General features: G+C 47.9%; 1 protein-coding gene across 1 annotated transcript in view; it reads left to right on the top strand.

The window, feature by feature from the left end:
• LOC147700992 (phospholipase A2 inhibitor and Ly6/PLAUR domain-containing protein-like) overlaps nucleotides 1-25,964 on the top strand; it is a 233,205-nt gene that overhangs the window by 98,668 nt on the left and 108,573 nt on the right. Inside the window, exon 2 of the mRNA XM_086929815.1 lies at nucleotides 4,972-5,091. Coding sequence (XP_086785941.1) covers nucleotides 4,972-5,091 — 120 coding nt within the window. The remainder of the gene's footprint in view (nucleotides 1-4,971; nucleotides 5,092-25,964) is intronic.

Genomic DNA, 25,964 nt, shown 5'->3' with positions numbered 1-25,964 from the left:
CTGTCTTCCACTGCCGCTAGTGTTCCTGGGATTCTGTGTCTCTCATTGCTGTCTCTTTCTGTCTCCAGTGCTCACAGGATGCTGTGTCTCTCACTTCCTCCAGTGTTTATGAGAGGCTCTGTCTTGCACTGCCTCTAGTTTTCCTCGGGTGCTGTCTCTCACTGCCTACAGTGTTCATGGGATGCTGTGTCTCTCACTGCCTCTGGTGTTCCTGGGATGCAGTCTCTCTTTGCCTCCAGTGTTCATGGGATGCTGTGTCTCTCACTGGGTCCAGGGTTCATAGGATGCTCTGTCTCCCACTGCCGCTAGTGTTCCTGGGATTCTGTGTCTCTCACTGCTGTCTCTTACTGTCTCCATTTCGCACAGGATGCTGTGTCTCTCACTGCCTCCAGTGTTCCTGGGATGCAGTCTCTCTTTGCCTCCAGTGTTCATGGGATGCTGTGTCTCTCACTGGCTCCAGGGTTCATAGGATGCTCTGTCTCTCACTGCCGCTAGTGTTCCTGGGATTCTGTGTCTCTCACTGCTGTCTCTTAGTGTCTCCAATGCTCACAGGATGCTGTGTCTCTCACTGCCTCCAGTGTTCACGGGATACTGTGTGTCTCACTGCTTCCATTGTTCATGAGATGCTGTGTCATTCTGTGCCTCTCACTGCCTCCAGTGCTCTTGGGAGTCTGTGTGTCTCACTGCCTCCAGTGGCCAATGCTCATGGGATGCTGTGTGCCTCACTGTCTCCGGTGCTCATGGGTTTATGTGTCTATTTCTGTCTCCAGTGCTCCTGTGATTCTGTGTCTCACTGTCTCCAGTGCTCATAGTATGCTCTGTCTCTCACTGCCTCCAGTGTTCATGTGATATTATGTCTCACTGTCTCCTGTGCTCATGGGATGCTCTGTGTGTCCCTGTCTTCAGTGCTCATGGGATCCTATGTGTCTCACTGTTTCCGGTGCTCATGGGATACTGTGTGACTCACTGTCCCGAGTGGAACGGGTATGCCCAGACGTGGGTCCTGTGCTCTCCATGCTACTGGAGTCAAGCTATCCTGGCTGATGAGGGCTGATAGCCCGAAACCGGTCCTTGGATACTTGTTTCCAGTCCAGGGAGGACCTGGCCTGGCAGTTCGGGCTGGACTGTTCCCATTGGGCACAGGGTCAAGACTGATTTGCATACGGATGGGTCCAAACTGGAATGGCACGGTGAGCAAAAAGCGATGGATTTAGGATCAAATTTCTGTACTGCGGTGAATGTATGACAATGTTCTGCATTCTGTCCATCAATTGTTCTTATTGCATTTGTTTCCCCGAGTGGGACGGTTATGCCCAGACGTGGATCCCGTGCTCTCCAGGCCACTGGAGTCAAGCTATCCTGGCTGATGAGGGCTGAACATCAGAAACCGGTCCTAGGATGCTTGTGTCCAGTCCAGGGAGGACCTGGCATCGCAGTTCGGGCTGGATTGTTCCCATTTGGCGCAGGGTCAAGACTGATTTGCATATGGCAGGGTCCAAACTGGAATGGCATGGTGAGCAAAATAACGATGGATTTAGGCCCAGATCTCTGAACTGGGGTTAATGTATGACATTGTTCTGCATTCTGTCCATCAATTGTTCTTTTTGCGTGTGTTTCACTGTCTTCAGTGCTCATGGGAGGCTGTGCGTCTCACTGTCTCCTGTGCTCATTGGATGCTGTGTGTCTCACTGTCTTGAGTGCTCATGGGAGGCTGTGCGTCTCACTGTCTCAAGTGCTCATGTGACGCTGTGTGTCTCACTTTCTCCAGTGCTCATGAGATCCTGTGTCTCTCATTGTCTCCAGTGCTCATGGGATGCTGTGTGTCTCACTGTCTCCTGTGCTCATGGGAGGCTGTCTCTCACTGTCTCCAGTGCTCATGGGATGCTGTGTCTGTCACTGTCTGTGGTGCCTTAGGATGCTGTGTCTCTCACTGCCTCCACTGTTCTAGTGATATTATGTACCTCTCTGTCATGCTGTGTTTCTCACTGTCACTAGTGAATACGTTAGGTTGTCTCTAACTGCGTCCAGTGCTCACGGGATGCTGTGTCTCTCATTGTCTCCAGTGCTCATGTGATCCTATGTCTCTCATTCTCTCCAGTGCTCATGAGATGCTGTATCATTCTGGGTCTCTCATTGTCTCCAGTGCTCATGAGATGCTGTGTCTCTCATTCTCTCCAGTGCTTGTAAGATGCTGTATCATTCTGGGTCTCTCATTGTCTCCAGTGCTCATGTGATCCTGTGTCTTTCATACTCTCCAGTGCTCATGAGATGCTGTATCATTCTGGGTCTCTCACTGTCTCCAGTGCTCACGGGATGCTGTGTCTCTCATTCTCTTCAGTGCTCATGGGATGCTGTGTCTCTCATTGTCACAAGTGCTCATGAGATGCTGTGCCATTCTGTGTCTAGTCAACAAAGGGAGGGACAGTAGGGCTTGATAAAGGTCCAATGTACTTGGCCTAAATAAAGCTAGAGAACAAGGAAGGAATGGAGTTCCTAGGTGGCAAAACACAAACTGGTGTGTACTCAAGGAAAGTAGGAGGTGGGGAATACCTCCTTTAGGAACTAGGACCCTCACACACCCAGCAAGCTAGGTGTCATGCTTCATCATATGGGTCTGCTCCTCGTCGAGCTGGCGCTGCAATGCTCAACGGGCACCCATGAAGGGGCTCTTTGTCAGAGATCTTTTGTTCCTTGCCGTGTAGGTGCAGTGTGTGTGAGGGGCCTAGGGCGATGTAGATGTGGTGTGTGAATTAAAACAGGTAGGAGAATCCTCCATAATTATTTTTACTCTGAAGAGGTCTCGACCTGACTAAAAGGTAAAAGTGGGGAGGGCGACTATTTTGTTTTAATGTGACAAAAAATACACTCTATCCCCAAAAAGTCATTCTGTGTCTCTCATTTTCTCCAGTGCTCACGTGATTCTGTGTCTCTCATTCTCTCAAGTGCTCATGAGATGCTGTGTCATTCTGTGCCTCTCACTGTCTCCAGTACTCATTGGATGCTCTGTCTCTCACTGTCTCCAGTGTTTCTTGGGATGCCGTGTCTCTCACTGTCTTCAGTGCCCATGTGATTCTGTGTCTCTCACTGTCTCCAGTACTCATGAGATGCTGTGTGTCTCACCGTCTCCAGTGACCATATCATTCTGTGTCTCTCATTTTCTCCAGTCTTCACAGGATGCTGCGTCTTTCACTGTCTCAAGTGCTCATGGGACACATTGTCTCTCCCTGTCGCCGATCCTCATGGAGTGCTGTGTCTCTCACTGTCTCCAGTGCTCATGTGATTCTGTGTCTTTCACTGTCTCCAGTCCTCATGAGATGCTGTGTCTCTCCCTGTCGCCGATCCTCATGGAGTGCTGTGTCTCTCACTGTCCCCAGTGCTCATGAGATGCTGTGTCATTCTGTGTCTCTCACTGTCCCCAGGCCTCATGGGATGCTGTGTGTCTAACTGTCTCTAGTGGTAATGGGATGCTGTGTGTCTAACTGTCTATAGTGGTCATAGGATGCTGTGTCTCCCACTGCCTCCAGTGCTCATGGAGTTCTCTGTCTCGCACTGGCTCCAGTGCTCACAGGAAGCGGTGTCACTCACTGTCTCCAGTGCTCAGGTGATGCTGTGTGTCTCACTGTCTCCTGTGCTCATGACATGCTCTGTCTCTCACTGGCTCCAGTGCTCATGGGGTACTGTGTCTCTCCCTGTCGTCGATCCTCATGGAGTGCTGTGTCTCTCACTGTCTCCAGTGCTCATGTGATTTTGTGTCTTTCACTGTCTCCAGGGCTCATGAGATGCCGTGTCTCTCCCTGTCGCCAATCCTCATGGAGTGCTGTGTCTCTCACTGTCTCCCGTGCTCATGTGATTCTGTGACTTTCATTGTCTCCAGTGCTCATGAGATGCTCTGTCTCTCACTGTTTTCAGTGCTCATGAGATGCTGTGTCTTTCACTGTCTCCAGTGCTCATGGGACACATTGTCTCTCCCTGTCGCCGATCCTCATGGAGTGCTGTATCTCTCACTGTCTCCAGTGCTCATGTGATTCTGTGTCTTTCACTGTTTCCAGTGCTCATGAGATGCCGTGTCTCTCCCTGTCGCCGATCCTCATGGAGTGCTGTGTTCAGTGCTCATGTGATTCTGAGTCTTTCATTGTCTCCAGTGCTCATGGGGTGCTCTGTCTCTCACTGCCACCAGTGCTCATGAGATGCTGTGTCTCTCATTCTCTCCAGTGCTCATGGGGTGCTCTGTCTCTCACTGTCACCAGTGCTCAAGAGATGCTGTTTATCTCACTGTCTCCAGTGCTCATGAGATGCTGCGTCTCTCACTGTCTCAAGTGCTCATGAGATTCTGTGTCTCTCACTGTCTCCAGTGCTCATGAGATGCTGTGTCTTTCACTGTCTCCAGTGCTCACTGGATGCTGTGTCTCTCGTCCTCTCCAGTGCTCATGGAGTGCTGTCTCTCACTGGCTCCAGTGCTCATGGGGTGCTCTGTCTCTCACTGTCACCAGTGCTCATGAGATGCTGTGTCTCTCACTGTCTCCAGTCTCACTGGAGACAGTGAGTGTCTTTCACTGTCTCCAGTGCTCACGGGATACTGTTTCTCTCATCCTCTCCAGTGCTCATGGAGTGCTCTGTCTCTCACTGTCTCAGGTGCTCATGAGATGCTCCGTCTCTCACTGTCTCAGGTGCTCATGAGATGCTGTGTCTTGCAGTGTCTCCGGTGCCGTGTCTCTCCCTGTCGCCGATCCTCATGGGGTGCTGCCACTCTTGCCTGCTTCACCTCCGTCGATTAACCATGTATTCCTCTCTAGTCACATTCACCAGTTTGCAGCTCCCGAGTAAATACATGAACTGACCACAACAGACCTTGGCCCCTGTGTCCTGTATTTCATGAACATCACCACTGTCACACTTGTTACAACATCTTGTTTTCATTTAACACTTTTGAACCACAATAAAATAATCCCATTTCATGTTTTTTCTCTACAGGAAGTTGTCTGGTATGTGAAGTCTGCACCAGCTTTACCCCTCACAGCTGCAGAGGGACCCTAGAAGTCTGCAATTCCATGGAGAACACCTGCATTGCCACGCTGACAGAGAGTGCTCTAGGTGAGTGGGAGAAGCCCTAGGTAAGTGGAGAGTTCCCTAAGTGAGTGGAGGAGTGGGAGGTGCCCTAGGTAAATGAAGAATTCCCTAAGTGAGTGGAGGAGTGGGAGGTGCCCTAGGTAAGTGGAGAGTGCCCTAGGGGAGTGGGAGGAGTCCTAGGTAAGTGGAGGGTGCCCTAAGTGAGTGGGAGGAGTCCTAGGTAAGTGGAGAGTGCCCTAGGTGAGTAGGAGGAGCCCTACGTAAGTGGAGATAACCCTAGGTGAGTGGGAGGAGTCCTAGGTGAGTGTAGCGTGGCCTGGGTGAGGGGGAGGATCCTTAGCTAAGTACAGAGTGCCCTAGGTGAGTGGGAGGCACCACAGGTAAGTGGAGATTGCCCTAGGTGAGTCGGCGGAGTCCTAGGTAAGTGGAGAGTGCTCTAGGTGAGTGGGAGGTGCCTTAGGTCAGTGGAAATTGTCCTAGGTGAGTGGGCGGAGCTCTAGGTAAGTGGAGAGTGCCCTAGGTGAGTGGGAGGAGTGGGAGGCACCCTAGGTAAGTGGAGAATGCCCTAGGTGAGTGGAAGGAGTGGCATGAGCCCTAGGTAAGTGGAGAGGGTCCTAGGTGAGTGGGAGGAGTGGGAGGCACCCTGGGTAAGTGGAGAGTGCCCTAGGTGAGTGGGAGGAGTCCTAGGTAAGTGGAGAGGGCGCTAGGTGAGTGAGAGGCACCCTAGGTAAGTGGAGAGTGCCCTAGGTGAGTGGGAGGAGTGGGAGGCACCCTAGGTAAGTGGAGAGTGCCCTATGTGAGTGAGCGGCACCCTAGGTAAGTGGTGAGTGCCCTAGGTGAGTGGGAGGAGTCCTAGGAAAGTGGAGAGTGCTCTAGGTGAGCGGGAAGAGTGGGAGGCACCCTAAGTAAGTGGAGAGTGGCCTAGGTGAGTGGAAGGAGTGGCATGAGCCGTAGAGAGTGCCCCAGGTGAGTGAAAGGAGTGTGAGGCACCCTAGGTAAGTGGAGAGTGCCCTAGGTGAGTGGCAGGAGTCTTAGGTAAGTGGAGAGTGCCCTCGGTAAGTGGGATGCACCCTAGGTAAGTGGAGAGTGCCCTAGGTGAGTGCCAGGAGTGGGAGGCACCCTAGTTAAGTGGAGAGTGCCCAAGGTGAGTGAGAGGCAACCTAGGTAAGCGGTGAGTGGGAAGAGTGGGAGGCACCCTTGGTAAGTGGAGAGTGCACTAGGTGAGTGGAAGGAATGGCATGAGCCCTAGGTAAGTGGAGAGTGCCCTAGGTGAGTGGGAGGCACCCTAGGCAAGTGGAGAGTGCCCTAGGTGAGTGGGAGGCACCCTAGCTAATTGGAAATTGTCCTAGGTGAGTGGGCGGAGCTCTAGGTAAGTTGAGAGTGCCCTAGGTGAGTGGGAGGAGTGGGAGGCACCCTAGGTAAGTGGAGAGTGCCCTAGGTGAGTGGAAGGAGTGGCATGAGCCCTAGGTAAGTGGAGAGTTCACTAGGTGAGTGGGAGGCACCCTAGGTAAGTGAAGAGTGCCCTCGGTTTGTGGGAGGAGCAATACATCCAGTGGGTGGTGCTTTGAATTTCAAGGTAGGCAGACTTGTTTTTTTCAGTCTTGATATGTACCTTTAGTCAGGATCTTGATTATGTTATTTCCTAAAATGCCTGCCGACTGGCACGTCACATCCACCTTTCTTATCGCTCTGGTGTGCTGAAGAATACGCTACTCCCTTCATACTGTATTACACACAGGCTTTTCAGCACCTATGCACAGTAGTCAGAGGTACATACTATATATTTAGGCATGATCTCTCCCACCTCGTAAGTAAATTATAACTGTTACAGTTATTACTGCAAGAAAAATTGTTCCTGGAACTCAACCAACTACCCTCACATGTTATGTTATGTTTTGTTAGCTGATGTTTTATTGAGCGCTCAGCTACTCTAGCAGAGTGTCCCGGCGCTATCAGACCCATAACAACAAAGCCCCGGTGAAAGTAAGAGACTTATTGGCCAAACAGCCACGTTTTGAGCTCCTTTCTGAACGACAGTAGGCTCTCACTCTTTCTTAAGGACAAAGGGAGAGCATTCCAGGCCCGGGGTGCAAGATATTTAAAAGACCGCCCACCGATCCGAGCACGCCTAATTACCGGGACCGTGGTCAGAGACATTGACACCGAGCGCAAGGCTCTGGAGGGGAGATGAAAAACAATTCTCTTCCTCAAATAGAGGGCACCAGTGCCATGGAGTGCCTTAAACCCCATGGTGAGTGCCTTAAACTCATTGCGTTTCTGAATTGGTAGCCAATGAAGAGACTCCAACAGTCCCGCAGGATGGGATCGACGGCCGAGGCCAAAGTTTGCCCGTGCAGCCGAATTCTGCACCACCTGCAAGCGTGAAAGAAGGTACTTCGGGAGACCCAAGCAGAGGGCATTCGCGTAGTCCAGCCTTGATCCTATCATAGCTTGGACCGTGGTTTTCCTGTGGGCGATGGATAGGAAAGGGAGGAATTTCCTTAGTATTTTCAGTATCCCGAAGCACTGACCGACCAGGCTCAGAATCTGAGATTTAAAAGTAAGACAATTGTCCATCCTAACACCGAGATTCCTAGCCACCGAGGCCACAGCAGAAGGAGGAAACATATCCGCCGGCCACCAGGACTTCCAACAGGGATTCGGAGGACAGCCAAAGAAAAGAACCTCAGGTTTGTCCGAGTTGCATTTCAGCTGGTTAAGTTGAAACCAGGCAAAAACTGCTCCCAGAAGAGCTTTTAATACGATCCCCGTTAAAGTCCATATTTTTCCCACATGTGAAAAGAAGCTGAGTGTCATCAGCGTATGAGACAATCTGGGCGCCAAATGAATCAACCAGCGCCGCCAAAGGGGACATATATATGTTGAAAAGAGTGGGGCTTAATATCGACCCTTGGGGTACTCCCAACTCCAGTGACGGCACTGCCGCCGAGTACGGAGGAGCCCAGACTGTCTGTTGCCGGTTAGAGAGGAAGGACTTAAACCATCTGAACACCGTTCCACCGATGCCAATCTCAAAGAGTCTAGCCAATAGGCGGTCATGTGGAACGGTGTCAAACGCCGCCGAGAGATCGAGCAGCACCAGCAGAGCCTTCCCTCCGGTGTCCTGAACCTCCTTAATAGCCTACGCCACCTCCAGCAGTGCCGTTTCCGTGCTCATATTCGCACAGAAACATGATTGGGTATAATGCAGAACACCGTGTGACTCAACAAAGTCTGAGAGAACAGACTGAACATGCTTTTCCGCCACCTTCGCCAGGACCGGGAGCAAAGAGATAGGCCGGTAATTAGCATGGATGGTGGGGTCCGAAGAGGATTTCTTCAGAAGAGGAAGAACCAACGCCTGCTTCCAGGTAGGCGGCACTATTCCTGTCTCCAATGACCAATTTAAAATCGGATTAACAATGGGATTGATTACATGTGCCACCTTGGCTAGAAACTTAGCGGGGCATGGGTCCAGCGGGGAGCCAAATCTCATTTTAGAAAGAAATTCCAGTGAGACTTGAGGCTCAATGGGAGGAAAGCTCGCCAAACTAGGCTGTCCCGAGTCAGATCTGAAGGAATGGGGTCCTGGATTAGACACTTCCCCTATCACAGCAGATGGAAAAGTTGCCTGGATGCCTTTGATCTTATAAGCAAAGAAGCTTGCCATTTGCGTAACCCAAGGTTCTGAGAAGGAGCACTTCGGAGTGATGGAGGTTGGCGAAGTGAATTCCTTCACAATCAGGAAGATCTCTTTGCTGGAGTTGGTAGCCTCCTTGATCCTTCAAGCTAAATAGGTTTTCTTCGCAAAATAGATTTCCTTGTGATAGGCCTTAATACGGCACCTATTGGCCTCCCTCGATGGTTCCAGATAGTTTGATCGCCAAGCTCTTTCGGCCTTCTTGCAGAGCCGTCGACTGGTATTGAGCGCTGGCGTGAACCATGGGGCAGACGCTTGAGTAGAGTTCTTAGAGGTCTGTTTAGGCGGTGCCAATTCCCCCAAACACTGCGTGAGCCACGTTTGAAAGCGGACTAAGTCCTCCTCTATGTCGCCCGTCGAAGCACAGGGATGAGTTAACAGATATTGTTCAATCATATCCGGTGTTATTCGATGGAGGGCACGGGACATCCGGGGCTGACACCCATTGTCCCTAATAGTCAGGGTGGTTTTATACTGGATGTTAAAGGTCACCAGTAGATGGTCAGACCACAACACAGGAAGGGGGAGCCGCTGTAATAGGCATAGTGGAGAAAATTTGATCCAATATATGCCCCTTGTTGTGGGTAGGAGACACTACATAGGGTGACAAGCCCTACTTGTCTTAAATATCTTGAGATCAAATCGTCTTTCAAAAATTGGTCCGCTTGCATCACCAACCAATGTTTGAACATTAATTTGCTCACATCCTTAATTGCCCAATTATTATTGCAAATAAATCTAGTTCTGGTCCTGTCCTCCCTAGGTAATGTGGTAAAACAGCTGCTCCTGATGGGGTTAACATTATAACTTAACATCTTAATTAATAAAGTAACCTAAGAACCTACAGTTCCAGCTTCTTACCAATTACAACACATTGCTCCCTGGGTATTTATTTATTTAGGGAATTTTGTATAGCGCACAGATACCCCAACGGGGTGTCCCGGCGCTCCTGTGAGAACTGATGCTGTATCTGACTCAGATGGAGCTAACAGAAGAGAAAGGTTTTTAGAGCTCTCCGGAAGGGGAGTTCCTCCTGGATGGTCCGGATGGACATGGGTAGCTTGTTCCAGTGGGTAGAGGCACAGACTTGGAATGTTTTTCCCCCAGAATGAACTTTTTTAAATCTGGGGGTGGAAAGGAGATGTTTAGAGCTAGAACGGAGAAGTCTGGTGTTGCTGTATGGACGGAGGCAGGAGGATAGGTATGCAGAGCCCTTTCCCTTGACTGCCCGTTGGGCTAGGGAAAGTGCCTTGAATTCTGCCCTTTTGTGAACGGGAAGCCAGTGCAGCTTATACCAGTGGGGAGTGATACGTTCACGAAGGGGGAGGCCGCAGACCAGACGCACAGCAGCATTCTGGACTGTCTGGAGACGCCGTTGGAGGCCCAAGGAAAGTCCAAGATACAATCCGTTGGCGTAATCCAGATGGGAGGTGATCAGAGCCTGCACAATTGTTTTCCTAGTATGACTGGGAAGGAAATTGATTAACTTTTTCATCATCCTCATCTTAGAAAAGCAGGCCGCGGATACCGTCTAGATTTGTTTTCGGAAAGAGAGGTTGGTATCCCAGATTACCCCGAGATTTTTAACTGAGTCTTTAGGAGAAGGGCGTGCGCTCAGTTCGGGGGGCCACCACAAGTTGGAATCCAGAGGCGCTGGCTGTTGGAAAAATATGACCTCGGTTTTGCCGGCGTTAAGCCGGAGGGAGTTGTTATCCATCCAACTTGCGATGTTGCAAAGGCAGTTTTTCAATGGTTCAAAGGTAGTTTGGGATGGGGAGTCATATGAAAACAATAGCTGTATAACGTCAGCGTAAGAGGTGGCCTTGATTCCGGATTGAGCGATGATCTCGGCCAGGGGGGATAAATTAACGTTGAACAGGAGGGGGCTCAGTGAGGAGCCCTGAGGGACTCCCTACCTAAGAGGGCGGCTGTCCGAGGTAAATGGGGGTGTGAATACTGCCTGTGTCCGATTGGACAGAAAGGAGGCAAACCATTCCAAGGCCTTGCCTTGTATGCCTTTTGCCTGCAGACGGTCAAGGAGGACGGGGTGGGAGACGGTGTTGAATGCTGCCGACAAGTCGAGCAGCATAAACACCGCTCTTGATACCTCGTCCAACTTCCATAGGATGGCATCGGTGCTATATCCGGGTCTAAATCTGTGCGGTGAGTTATGGAAGGTACAGTTACTACTTTCTCCCTAGGTTTCTTGGGGACATTGTGAGGATCTCCCCGATGTCAGATCTCTGACTCCCGCCTTCTTGTGTATTAGAGTCCTACTTAGCTTGGATGAGGCTCCATACGGTGTCCGCCATGCGAGCACCTTGGGATGGTGACTATTCGTGTGGAGGATACGAAAGAACAATCTGCAAGGCTGGGCCATCTGAAGATACATTCTCTCTCTGGTAATTAGCCCTGGTCACAAAGACTGTTGGGGCACAGGCTTAGAAACCCTGCAGAAGCTTACCCACATCATGCGATATCTAAAAATATTTGTTCATCAACCGCTTACCCGATTGATCAACAGAGAATAGGCCACGTTACAATGCATGCGTGTACAAAACCATTAAAACATTGTCATTACGACAGCTGCGTTGTTACGCCGCATACCATTACAACCCAGGTCATTACAATGACTTGCTGTGGGTGGTGCTGGATTTTGAAATAGTATAATTTACTATTCCAATTCCAGTCTGTGCAACAGTAGGAAAGGTGTTGGATTTAAAATCTGGAGCTAAGGCAGACCCAGGTGGAAGTCCAAAGGGGTCTCCAAGGTGCATGAACTAACAGAGAGGTGGAATGGCCTTAACCTGGTGCAGATGGACTCCTGTTGCAGGATTTCAGATAAAAGTCCTGTTGTCTGAACACAAATTAGCTACACTTAATATTTTTTCTCCCCCTCGCATGAGGAAGTCACACAGGCCAAATAACTACTGGGTAGGCAGGCAAGCAGGGCCATCACAGAAGCCCACACTTTCCACTGATTAGATTTTAATTGGTCAGTCCCCTAAATTTTTCCAGGTGAGTGGTGGTCCTCACACCACCCACAGTCTCTTAGTTTTGGCCATATGGAATCCTGCCCACTATATAGTTATTAACTTTACATTAGACCCACAGACTCTCCCGCCTCATCTCCTTGATGCTGCTCTCGTTCAAGCAATAGGCTCAGAATCAATTCTGCTGCAATAGGCTAGTAAGAACAACTAGACATGGGTCTGGTAACCAAAGACTGGAGGGATCGCTGGGCAGGATGAAGTTCCACTATCCTCATGCTCTCTTGTGGAGAGACTACAATGGTCTGCTTTGTGTGTGTGATTATCCAAGCTAGTGATTATGGTTTTTCAGAAATTATTATGGTTTTCCAGCAGTGATTATGGTTTTCCAGCAATTCAAAGTGGTTCACATCACATCAAAAGGAATTCCTTCCACATTTGCTCCTTTAGGATTTCAACACATGTCCATTCATCATTATCCCCACTTAAGAAGCTGGCTACATGAATATTGTACAGCCATTTGCGGAGGCAGAAGATGTATAAGGACGACTGGATTTACTTGGGATATACGGTATGGATTTGGGGCACCACACACATCACTCATCACCTGGATGTTCACCAGTCAATCATTCAGAGTCGTCTCCTGCTATACTGCCCAGGTTATGCCATTTTACCTCTCCCATTTGGCAAGGGTGCAGGGTCCTATGTAATTGTCCTCTCTACTTTGAATTGGAACTTGTGATACCAGCGCTACAACAGTAAATTCCATTATGTGATCATGGAGCCTCCAGCCTAAAAGAGCATGCATGTGTTTATGTATGTATGTGCGCATGTATGTATGCATTTATGTGGTATTTGTATAGTGTGAACCTTTCCAAAAGGCAGTGGACCACTGTACCGGATAAAGGGTAAGGATAGGATATAGTAAAAGAGTGATATAAGAAGTAGGATGAAGCAGAAGTTTACTATTACTTCATTTTGATGTACTTTTTTAAAGAGTTACATCTTGAAGTCAATGGATACCTATCAGCATGTGGATGATGTGATGATACTTTTTCAGGCCCTGCAAGAGATGTGCTGCTGCATATGGGATGCCTTAAAGGGTTCTCCCTGTAGGGTCTTGTAGCCATGGAGGAGGATGCTACCATTTCCAGTTGTAAGGGACACTTAGTTTTGAAGTCACTTTCTAAAAGACACATTTCACTTTCTTGAGAGCAGTAATATCAGGTCATCTCTTTCTTGACATTGTGCTCGCGGAGTGTGAAGACGGAGACACTCCTCATCTCGAATAAGGAAGATAACCCCCAAATTGCCGAATGGATCAAGGCCATCATAGCACTCGGTGGGAATCTCACCATTGCGAATTCTGTCAAATCGCTAGGCATCACGCTAGACCCAAAACTGAATATACGAGACACATTAAGAACTCGGCCAAAAGTGCGTTCCTTAACCTCAGACTACTGAACAAAATAAAACCCTACATTCCGCCCAACGATCTCAAACAGGCCACACAATCTCTGGTACTGTCAAGACTGGATTATGGAAACGCAGTCCACGCAGGAATCCCAAAATCACATCTGGCTCCCATTAAAACAACGCTACATGCGGCGGCCAGAATGATCACCGGTATCAAGAAATTGCATCATATCTCCCCTGCACTCAAGGAACTTAAGTGGCTTCCAGTGGAAATGCGGATTAGCTTCAGAACAGCCTGCCTCACCCACAAAGCCCTTCACACTGGCAAACCTGAGTACTTGGCGAAAAAACTCATAAAAGCCGGTCAGACCAGGAACCTGAGGAGCTCAAATTCCCTTCTACTTATCCCACCTAAAACTAGAAAGAAAAAAACTCTAGATCGATCTTTCACTGGAAGCGCCCCCAAAATCTGGAACTCCATTCCCTCTCACATCAGAACCATTACCTCCTTTGTTGAATTCAAAAGACAACTTAAAACCCTGTTCCTCAACTGCGCTGAAGGTATTGGATAAAGTGGGCCTAATACTAAACATCAACCTCTGCTTGAGCTGTAATTCTCCGAAGAACCTTGAACAATGTCCGAAAAACAATGTGCCGCTCTTTTACTTGCCCTCCTCTGTTAATATGTGTCCACTATATCCTGTATCCTGTGTTTATCGGTTTTGTACCTACTATAAAGCCAAAAGGACATGCTGTTGCACCCCTGAAATATGTATGTGTGCACTTGTGGCACACATACATACCCTAAGGACCTAAGGGCGTGTATGTGCGCCACATGGCACTTTGAAAAATGCACAAAAGTAAATTTTTCAAATAAATCGCAAATTACCACCAACTTGAAGTTGGTGGCAATTTGCAATTCCTTAAGGCCAAATCTCAATTTTTCTGTGCTTCCTACATTGCATTTAAGGAATCGCAATTTGTGATTCCTTAAATGCAATTACAAAATAGAGAATCACAAATTTTGTAATTGTCTAATTTGCGATGCCCTTTTGGGATAATACATCCCAAAAGCCCTTTGCCTGTTCGCAAACGGGCCGATTCTGAGAATCGGCCCATTTGTGAACATGAAAAAGGCATGCTACATATGCCCCCTAGTGTTGTTAGCAGCCCTGCTAATCGCCCTCTGCAGTGGTGGAACACACATTTATATAAAGAACAGCCCTTCATAGATTCATTTCCACAGACAATGCTAACAGCGGACACTTCCCTCACTGGATGGGGAGATCATCTTTAGCACCACACAGTACAAGGCCTGTGGAGCCAACAGCAAAAGTTGCTCCACATCAACCATCTGGAGCTGATAGCAGTCTTTTTAGAGCTCAAGGCATTTCAAACTCACAAGGTTGGCAAAGCTGTCTTGGTTCGTACCAACAACATGACAGCTGTCTATTTGATACAAAAACATGGGAGTCTGGGGGGGACACCTCCAAGTGTTGCTCTTGGAGGTGGGCCATTCACCACAAAATCTGTCTCCTAGGGGAACACCTCCCAGGAGTGAACAGTCATATTGCTGATCTCCTCAGCAGACAGAGGCAACAAATACATGAATGGGAACTTCACCCCCAGGTTCTCCTCACATACTTTCAAAGTTGGGGAGTCCCTCAGATAGATCTGTTTGCCTCACACCAAAACGCAGAATGCCCAAACCCACATCCGCTCTCCAAAGGCAATGCACTATGGATGAACTGGTTAGGGATATTTGCCTACACTTTTCCGCTCCTCCCGCTTATTCTCCTCATCCTCCACTCATCCTCCTAGAAAAACAGCGGCATTCGGAGAACAATTATCCGACCTGAAAGCTCAAGATGCACTCGGCGATACCAATAACCTAATCCTTGGCGACCTCCACCTACGGTGGAATGAGACTAACAACCCGTTAATCCAATCGCTATCCAGCCTCCTCTGTGACAACAACCTAACCCAGTACTGCACTGAGGAGACGCACTACAAAGGAGCCACCTTGGATGCCATCATCGTTCAAAGTAATACAATCACTATCTTCCACATAATTCCCGTCGACTGGTCAGACCACCACTTGATCTTATTCCACATAAACCAACCTACTCTCTCTCAACCTCCTCTGCATGACCCCCCCAAATGGTTGAGAAACCTCTCTAAGGTTCCCATGGGAGTCCTTGAAGATCAGATAAGCTCACTTCTCCCCGACTCCACTGATCACCTCTCCACCAATGACCTCACTGACTGTTACAATGCCAAGCTGGTGTCCATGCTTGACATAATAGCTCCTCTAAAGCTTAAAAAGAGCAGAAACATACCATCCAGATCATGGTTCAACTCTGAACTCAACTCTGAAAGGAGAAAACTAAGAGCCAAAGAAAGAAAGTGGAGAAATAATTCTTCCTGTATTCTCAGTGATCAACTCAAATCAGCCCGTAGGAAGTACAATAACCACATCAAAAACAAAAAATCCAGCTTTTTCCGCGCGGCACTGGACAGTACCAAAAACAGACCTAAGGAGCTTTATAGCATCATTAGACAGCAAAACTCCAAGCCCACGTCCTCCTCTGTTCAGGCATCGAAAGTTCTGTGTGACAAGTTCGCCTTTTTCTTCAATGATAAAATCACAAAAATCGAACTCTCATTTGACGTCATCGCCACACGCCACACGAAGTTCAGCGTGGCTGGGTCACCTGATCTTGCTACCGGTCCCTCTCCCACCGCCTGGCTCAGTTTCCGTCCTATTCAAGAAACTGAGATATTCACGCTGATCTCCTCCTCCAAAACCTCAGCCCACGTCCTAGACCTTAAATTTGAGGCACACTTTAGCCCCGATCTGGAGGACGATCATAAATAGCTCCCTGAAAAACTGAGTTGTTCCTGACTGCCTCAAAATGGGTTAAGTCAACCCCCCCTGCTGAAAAAACCTGGACTTGATGCGACAGACCTGAACAAATATAGAGCAGTGTCGAACCTCCCCCTTCTTTCAAAAACTCTAGAAAAATGTGTACTACTTCAACTAACCCAGCACCTCGACTCCATAAACCTCTTGGACCCCCATCAATCTGGCTTCAGAAAAGGTTGTAGCACAGAAACCGCGATTCTCAACATCATCGACGATATACATGGATCACTAGACTCTGACCAATGCTGCCTCCTCATTCTCCTAGACCTCTCGGCAGCTTTCGATACTGTTGATCACAATCTCCTTATAAGTGGGTTTTCCAAGAAATAGCTGGTCTGGACGAGGTAATCTTCATATGGTTCTCCCCCTTTCTTCACAATCGCACTAAAAAAATAAAAATAAAAAACTTCACTTCCGACCTCCAGCAATTCAACAGGGGTGTCCCTCAAGGCTTGGTGCTTTCACCACAACTCTTTAATATCTACATGGAACCTCTCTCCAAACTTCTCAGAAAATCCAACATCCACTTCCATCTCTACGCTGACTATACTCAGATCTATCTGGAAACAACCTCTCTCAAAGACATACAAAGACTTAACAATGTCCTGAAAGATGTGCAACACTGGCTGACAAGCTACCATCTGAAGCTAAATCCTGATAAGACGGAGACACTCCTCATCTCGAATAAGGAAGATAACCCCCAAATTGCCGAATGGATAATGGCCATCAATGCACTCAGTGGGAATCTCATCATTGCGGATTCTGTCAAATCGCTAGGCATCACGCTAGACCCAAAACTGAACATACGAGACACATTAAGAACTCGGCCAAAAGTGCGTTCCTTAACCTCAGACTACTGAACAAAATAAAAATAAAACCCTACATTCCGCCCAACGATCTCAAACAGGCCACACAATCTCTGGTACTGTCAAGACTGGGTTATGGAAATGCAGCCCTCGCAAGAATCCCAAAATCACATCTGGCTCCCATTAAAACAACGCTACATGCGGTGGCCAGAATGATCCCCGGTATCAAGAAATTTGATCATATCTCCCCTGCACTCAAGGAACTTAAGTGGCTTCCAGTGGAAATGCGGATTAGCTTCAGAACAGCCTGCCTCACCCACAAAGCCCTTCACACTGGCAAACCTGAGTACTTGGCGAAAAAACTCATAAAAGCCGGCCAGACCAGGAACCTGAGGAGCTCAAACTCCCTTCTACTCATCCCACCTAAAACTAGAAAGAAAAAAACTGCAGATCGATCTTTCACTGGAAGCGCCCCCAAAATCTGGAACTCCATTCCCTCCCACATCAGAACCATTACCTCCTTTGTTGAATTCAAAAGACAACTTAAAACCCTGTTCCTCAACTGCGCTATAGGTATTGGATAAAGTGGGCCTAATACTAAACATCGACCTCTGCTCGAGCTGTAATTCTCCGAAGAACCTTGAACAATGTCCGAAAAACAATGTGCCGCTCTTTTACTTGCCCACCTCTCTTAATATGTGTCCAATATATACTGTATCCTATGTTTATCAGTTTTGTACCTACTGTAATGCGCTCCGATACCCCTGGGTCTGGCCAGCGCTATAGAAAACTTCTTAAATAAATAAAAATAAATAAATTCCATGAGTGGTTCAGAAGCTCAGACAAACATCCCTCACACCGATCCTACTAGCTCCCACATGGGCCCATCAACCATTGTTCACAACACTGTTTGAGCTGTCTCCAGTCCTGCATCAAAAGTTGCACCTAACATCTAGTCTCCTCACACAGAGCCATGGAGAAATCAGACACCCAGAACCCAAACAACTGAACCTCGTAACTGGCTCCTGAAGACATAGGGTTTGGTTATCTGAATCGTCCACCAGACTGTATGAACCTCTTCAGGGAGGCCAGAAGGCCTGCTTCAAGAGCCTGTCATGCAGCTAAAGGGAAACGTTTTGTTATTTATTGCAATAACAATAACATCAGTCCTCTTCATGCTTCAATACAAAACATCATGTGCTATCTGTTACACTTTCAGCAGTCAGGATTGGCTTACACTTCCATCCGGCTACATCTCACTGCAGTATCTGTGTATGTACAAAATAGGCAACATTTATCGCTTTTCAAAGTGCTCGGAGTTAAAGCTTTTATTAAAAAAGGAATTAAAAGAGTTAATTCAATTCAATTCAAAAGACCTTTATTCGAATTTCATAAAATTCATAAAAGCAACATATACAACAAAACAGTCCCATAATCTTTTTACAAATCTATTTACAATACACAGAATTTAGAATTATTACAGCTCTCATATATTTAATTTTCACAGGTTTTCCATCATTTTACGGGCGCACGTTATTAGTTTTTAAAGAAGTGCTGGTGCAAAAAACCAATTCATCAGTGTCCAGTGAAAGCAACATTAAATAGGAATCCCCTAGGGAAAGGGGTCTTCGTTTTCTAAAATATGATGATAAAAAACCTTTACTATATTTTAAATAAAATTTACAGAAAAAAAGGGAATGCAAATCATTTTGTGTGCTTATTCCGTCACAAGGGCAGGGTTTAAGATGTGATGCCTGATAAAAACCCAAAGGGAAGCACAGTAAAAATTGTACAGTACCAGCCCTTAGGTGAAACAGCAACAATCTTTCCCAGTTGGTCATAGGGAGGGTAAGATATAGTGGAAGTGGTTGCCTAATCAATTCATTACCCATATAAGTCACAACTGATGTTTTAAGTGTTTCCTTTTCCATTCTTTCAAAATTATAAAGTGCGTATAGTGCATGTTTTAACTCGTGTTTGTTTTTAGGCTCTATTCTGGATGGATCAGAAAAAAGTTCACCCCTGCCCACGGCACACAGAGTCTTAGAGACTCCCTCGAGCCAGGGGATTGCTAAACCTTTTTCGCAGCCAAGACAATCAGTTATAATGTCCTGCGTTAGGGCAGCCGAATTGTTCTTCCAGATCCTAAGACAGAGTAAAGCTGGTCTAGTCCTGATAAAATCACATATATAGGGCAAATTTAGTTCCTTGTGACAAATGAACTCAGAGGTTGAGATTGGGGCACCCAAAATCTTTCTACAAAAGCGATTTTCTTCTCGATGGATACTAGGGGTTTTTCCCAGACCCCAAACCTCTGCCCCATATGTGGCTACTGGTATACACTATTTTTTAAATAGCTTTAGTGGTCCCTATTTTCTTTGAGCGGGTTCAAGATGGAATTGATGGCTTTTGAGAACTTGCCCGTGGCGTGGGCCAAATGCCCACTCCACGAGCCGTTTGACGCAAAAACCATCCCCAAGTGTAGGAATGGGCTCACAGAGTCTAGCTCATCAGTCCCCACATATATTGTATTGAGCTTCCGTTTCCCTGGACCACATGGCATTATAAAAGATTTCTTAAAATTCAAACGCAGATCTAATGCCTCCATATATTGTACGAACGTTTTGACAAGTAGGCGTAACACATTTGGGGTGCGGCCCATTAGGATCGCATTGTCTGCGTATAAAAGAACCGGTAACGGTTGCCCCTTAATTATTGGGACATCTGGGGTCACCTGTTTTAGAGAATTGGTTAGCCCATTGATATAAATAATAAAAAGCAGGGGTGCTAGAACGCACCCCTGTCTAACCCCTCTTCCTACTTTGATAGCCCCAGAGACTTCCCCACCCATCCCAATTCTAACTTGCGCTTTGAGTTCAGTGTGGAGATAAGCCAAAAAGTTTACAAATGCCTCATCCAGTCCATAGTCCAAGAGAATGGACCAGAGTTTAGATCTATTGACTAGGCCGAATGCGGATGAAAGATCCATGAATACAAGATAGATCAGGGACGATCGAGCAATGTTATACTTGTCAATCACTAGTTTCAAGTTTAAACATTGCTCCACCGTACCCACCCTGCTTCTAAATCCCATCTGACAGGGGTCCAGCAATCCACAGTCTTCCGTCCACTCCAACACCCTATTATAGAGAACATGCCCAAGGATCTTTAAAGTGTTGTCTAAGAGCGAGATTGGTCTGTAATTAATCAGATCTGACCTATCGCCCTTTTTAAATATTGGGACGATAGTGCTAGTGGACCAAGTATTGGGCATCGGAACTAGGGGCAAACTATTAAAAACATTTAGTAAAATCGGAGCCTATAAATCCGGGCTCCACTTGAGGACATCTATTCTATTGGAATTCCATCAGGACCAGGGGCCTTGTTTCCAAGGCTCTGTCTGATGGCTACTTCTACCTCCTGGAGACCAATCCTCAAACAGCACAGTTTCCCAGGGGCAAAGCTTATTATTTCCTCAATTGGGGTGGCATATATTTTGGAAAAATAGGCCTCCCAGGCACTACTGGTTATGGTGCAGCTGATTGTAGTTAGTTGTTTACCTAAATCTGCATTTTTCTAACGGCGGACCAGAAGGGGTCACTGCTCTTCTGGGTTGCATTTCCGACCAGTGCCTCCTACTGCTTTGTCAATAATGCGGCTTTCCGCTCAGCAATTTTAGATTTATAGGTTTTCCTTGCTGCCTGTACCTCTGGGTTATGAAGTTAAAGCCCTACGCTTCGCTGTCGAGCAGGCGGAAACGAACCACCTTGGTTCTTTCTCTATCTTAGGTAAAGGAACTGACAGGCAGGTTTTTATGACTTAGCATGATTTAACAAAATCCGTAATTATCCTTAAACCGTCCCCGTCAGGGGATAGGCAGGAATTGATCAGGTGGGAATGTTCCTTTTTCACAGCTTCTAGTATTGCACCACTATCAACTCCCCTCCATTTCAGTTGTAAGCCATCTCCTGAAGGGGTGAAGTCTCTGGCTCCATGGGATCTAACATATGCAGGGCTGGGGCCTAAGCATCAATCAATCAATCAATCATCGCATTTATATAGCGCACTACTTACCCAGAGGGTCTCAAGGCGCTGAATGCTCTGAATGATGTGATGAGCTACCTTTTTGCTGCACAGAGGGTCTCCAATTTCATGAGGTCACTAGGAGTTCTGATTTTCTTCCATTTTCTATCCTGCATGCAGATGGAGCATTTGTCAGTGAGGTCTTTACAATATCAGGGTGCTGATGTTTTTAGCTTTCATTATGTGTTTTTTTTGAGTGGGTGAATGTTGTCCCTGTTTTCCAAAAATATTGAAGTTGTTTAGAAGGGTGTTGGTGTGGAACATGGATTTGGCAAAGTGAGAGATGAGTCCAAGCATTAGTTTGTCCATAGTTTGAAGGATCTGAAGGATTGGTCTTCTCTTTTGGGTTAATCACAGGTTGTTGGTAGGATGCTGAGCAGGGAAATATGGAAGATGGCAAGGTGGTTGGTCAAGCCCACGGGCATTAGTGGTTTGCATTGAATTGTATGTGATGTTGAGAAGACTAGATTGAAAATGTGGCCTTAAAAGTTAGTTTTTTGGGTGACAGGCTCCACCATGTTGAGGATGTCGATGCGGTTGAAGAGATCGTCCTTGAAATAACTCAAGAGGCTGGTGTTGGCATGTTCGACGAATGAGGTTGGGGTGTGCTCTGGGAATTCAGCCTTGTTTAGCCCCAAAGGTCTGTAGGTGAGATGGAAGTTGACTGACTGACTCGCAGAGAGTGGGAAGTGGCAAATCAGGAACTCCATGGAGTTGATTGGCACTTGCTGCATAGGGTGCAGGATCGGGAAAACTTCTTGCCTGAGTTATCCACACTATAGATGCTGTAGCCTGTAGGAAGAAGAAGATCTAGGATGCTTAAAGATTAATCAAATTTGGATGATGAAGAAGGCATCATACTTGTGAAATGTAATGAGGTCTGAGATGCAGTGTGTGTGTGGAGTACTCCAGAGAGACCATGGAAATGCATGTGTGTTTTGTAATTTGAGGGTTGTTGGTAGTTAGTAGTTATGTATGAGGTTTGGTTTATGTGTTGTGAGAATGCCATAGTAATGTGTGTGTTGTCTAGAACTATGTGTGATTGTTCAGACTTGTAATATGAAGTTCTCTGTGAGGTACATCTTTATTTCTTATCTTAAATGCAGTGATGTCACTTCCTGTGGAGATGGCTGATGGAAACGTAAACCTGGATGCCTGACTTTTTAAAGGTGGCTTTGCTGCACAGTATGCATGCCTGGATTGTTTTTTTAAAGGATGGTTTTTGGAGGTGGACAAAGAGTAATGATGTCTGTTTGCTTGACTTTTTTTCTAAAGATTGTGTTGGCAGGAAACCAGAGATGTCACATCCTGAGAAGATGGTTGATGGGGCTGGTGTTTGACAGCAATTTCTAATTGCTATTTCTCACACAGCTGTTAGTGCTACTGGAACTGGCCACATGCTCCTTGTAATGACATTTTTTGCCCGTGCACAACGACCCATAGGTCAATCTTTTCCATGCTATGAATTTTCACACAAGCTTGTCAATGTCATAATCTGTCCTCAAAGTTCAGCCAATTAGGTTACCCAGGTTAATTGATGCTTCTGAAATTTTCTGCATAGACCAGTAAATGCCATGATGAGGCCCAAGCTTCATGCTCACTCACTCCTCTCCTCGAGCCAAGTGGTCGCTCCCAGCATCCCCTGCTGGTTCCCGGTATCGTAGCGCTACTTTAATTGTGACTTTACCGGCAACATTTGCCTGCTGCCTGCCTCTTTACTTGCTAAATTTGTTTTAGACTGTTTGCTGTTTGTTTAGCGCGTTTCACTGTAGCGCTCCGCTGTGCTCCCCCCTCCGCCTCCATCTTGATTGTTGTTGTTGTCCTCGTGTGCCCGCCCCGCCTCCCAGCTGAGACGCCCTCGCCCCTCCCCCACCATCCATTTATGGCCAATGTCACCACGCGCAGCGTCCACGTGCTACGTACACGCCGAAGGTGCCGGCTTCGCCTGGACCGCGCCCAGCGCCAGACCCCCTGCCCCTCGCGCTGCCCAGCCCTCCCGCATTACCTACGATGCCGCCACCCTCCTAGCCCTTAACCCCGGTCGTGCCCCCAACTGCGTCCAAGCCGCCCCTGGACATACCCATGGACCTTTCTCCTGCCTCTCCTGCAAATTCAGCGGCACCGACAACATCTCCGCTACGACCACACCTCAGTTCCCCGACCCCAATCACCTACAATGCATCCTTCTCAACACCCGATCAGTCCACAGACACGCCATTGACCTATGGAATCTACTAGACACCATCTCTCCTGACGTCGCCTTCCTAACTGAAACATGGATGAATGCTTCCTCCGCACCAGATATCACCATTGCCATCCCTGACGACTATAAGATCACTCGCAAAGACCGTACCAGCCACACAGGAGGAGGAATCGCTATCGTCCATAAGAAATCTATCCGCATCTCAACCAGCTCTGACGCCAACCTCGTTAACTCCGAACACCTTCACTTCCAGATCCACATCGACCCCAAAACCACACTCAGAGGCACTCTCCTCTACAGACCACCAGGACCCCGCGCAAAATTCAGTGAAGACATCACGGACTTCATCACTCCACACGCGCTCCCCTCCAAAGACTACATCCTTCTGGGAGACCTCAACTTTCACCTTGAAAAGATCAACGACCGCAACACCACCACCCTCTTGGACAACCTCGCCAACCTCGGACTTAAACAACTAGTCACCTCCCCCACCCACATCGCAGGTCACACTCTCGACCCCATCTTCACATCCAGCAATCATGTCTCCTTCAGCCACACTACGGATCTCCTCTGGACCGACCACAGCTGCGTTCACTTCACCTACAACAAACCGAAACCCATCAACCACCCCCAACCAACTCTGCAAAGAAACTGGAACAAAATCACCACGGACCAAATCTCCGCATCGCTCCTTCGAAATTCCCCAGCCTTCTCTTCTAACGCTAACGAAGCCGCCGCCAACCTCACCCTATGGTTATCCAACACCGCCGACACCTTAGCTCCACTGAAAAAACGTCAAAGCAAACCTGGCAGCAAGAAAGCCTCATGGTTCAACGATGATCTCAAGAAGTCCAAGAAACTCTGCCGCTCCCTTGAAAAGGCCTGGAAAAAAGACCCCACCACCAGCACCAAGGAAGCCTTCAAAAGCGCCACCCGCACTCACCACCAACTGATCCGAAAAGCCAAGAAAACAGCATTCAAGGATCGACTTGACAACAACGCCCACAACAGCAAGGAACTTTTCAACATCGTCAAGGAATTTTCCAATCCCTCATCCAACTCCAACGACATCACACCCTCTCAAACCCTCTGCGACTCCCTAGCCTCTTTTTTCCACAACAAGATTGCAGACATCCACAACAGCTTTGACAACCAACCCGGAAACCATCCCACCCTACCATCTGCTGACCATCTTCCCCCCATGAACATCCTTAACGCCTGGAACCCAATCTCCACTGAGGACACCATCCGCCTGATGAATTCCATCCACTCAGGATCCCCCACAGACCCATGCCCTCACCACATCTTCAACAAAGCAGACTCCGTCATAGCACCGCACCTCCGAGACGTCATCAACTGCTCCTTCAACTCTGCCACCTTCCCGGAAGACTGGAAACACGCTGAACTCACCGCCCTTCTGAAGAAACCCACTGCTGACCCCACCAAACTCAAAAATTACCGCCCCATCTCGCTTCTTCCATTCCCGGCCAAAGTCATCGAGAAAGCCGTCAACAACCAGCTCGCCGCCTTCCTCGAATCCAACAAATCCCTCGACCCCTCACAATCTGGCTTCCAAGCCAAACACAGCACTGAGACTGCCCTCATCGCAGTAACAGACGACATTCGAACTCTACTGGACAATGGAGACACAGTCGCCCTCATCCTCCTCGACCTCTCTGCAGCATTCGACACAGTCTGCCACAACACCCTTCTACAACGCCTCAATAACATCGGAATCCAAGGAAAAGCTCTTGAATGGATCACCTCGTTCCTCACCGGAAGAACCCAGAGAGTCCGCCTTCCTCCATTCAAGTCCGAGGCCTCTGTCTGAAGTCATCTGCGGCGTACCACAAGGATCCTCACTCAGTCCCACTCTCTTCAACGTATACATGAGCCCCCTCGCGGCCATCGCACGCCAACACAACCTCAACATCATCTCTTACGCGGACGACACTCAACTGATCCTTTCTCTCACCAATGACCCCAGCACCGCCAAAACTAACCTACACGAAGGAATGAAAGAAGTTGCCGAATGGATGAAACAAAGCCGTCTGAAACTGAACTCAGACAAAACAGAAGTCCTCATCTTGGGTACATCCCCCTCTGCATGGGACGACTCCTGGTGGCCGGAAGCCCTCGGAAAAGCACCCATCCCGACAGACCACGCACGGAACCTTGGCATCATCCTGGACTCTCCACTCTCAATGAACAGACAAGTCAACGCCGTTTCTTCATCCTGCTTCAACATTCTTCGCATGCTCAGAAAAACATTTCGCTGGATCCCCTCCGAAACAAGGAAAACAGTCACCCATGCTCTGGTCACGAGCCGACTGGACTACGGAAACACCCTCTACGCGGGGACTACCGCAAAACTCCAGAAGAAACTCCAACGAATCCAAAACGCCTCAGCCAGGCTCATATTAGACATCCCAAGCAACAAACACATCTCTGGTCACCTTAAAGACCTCCACTGGCTACCCGTAAATAAGAGGATCACTTTCCGACTGCTTACCCACGCACACAAATCACTCTACGACATCGGACCAGATTGCCTCAACTCACGACTGTCCTTCTACACCCCCCCCCGCCAACTACGTTCTTCCAGCCAAGCCCTCGCCACTGTTCCTCGCATCAACAAGACCACCATGGGAGGCCGATCCTTTTCATACCTGGCTGCTAAAATGTGGAACTCACTCCCCGCTTACCTTCGCCTCACCCAGAACCACCTAGCGTTCAGAAAACAACTTAAAACGTGGATATTTGACAAGTAATC

Source organism: Lissotriton vulgaris, chromosome 7, assembly GCF_964263255.1.
Source record: "Lissotriton vulgaris chromosome 7, aLisVul1.2, whole genome shotgun sequence".
In the NCBI taxonomy this organism is placed as follows: Eukaryota; Metazoa; Chordata; class Amphibia; order Caudata; family Salamandridae; genus Lissotriton; species Lissotriton vulgaris.
The sequence above is the reverse complement of the archived record's forward strand: the minus strand, read 5'-3'. Positions and strand labels throughout refer to the sequence as shown.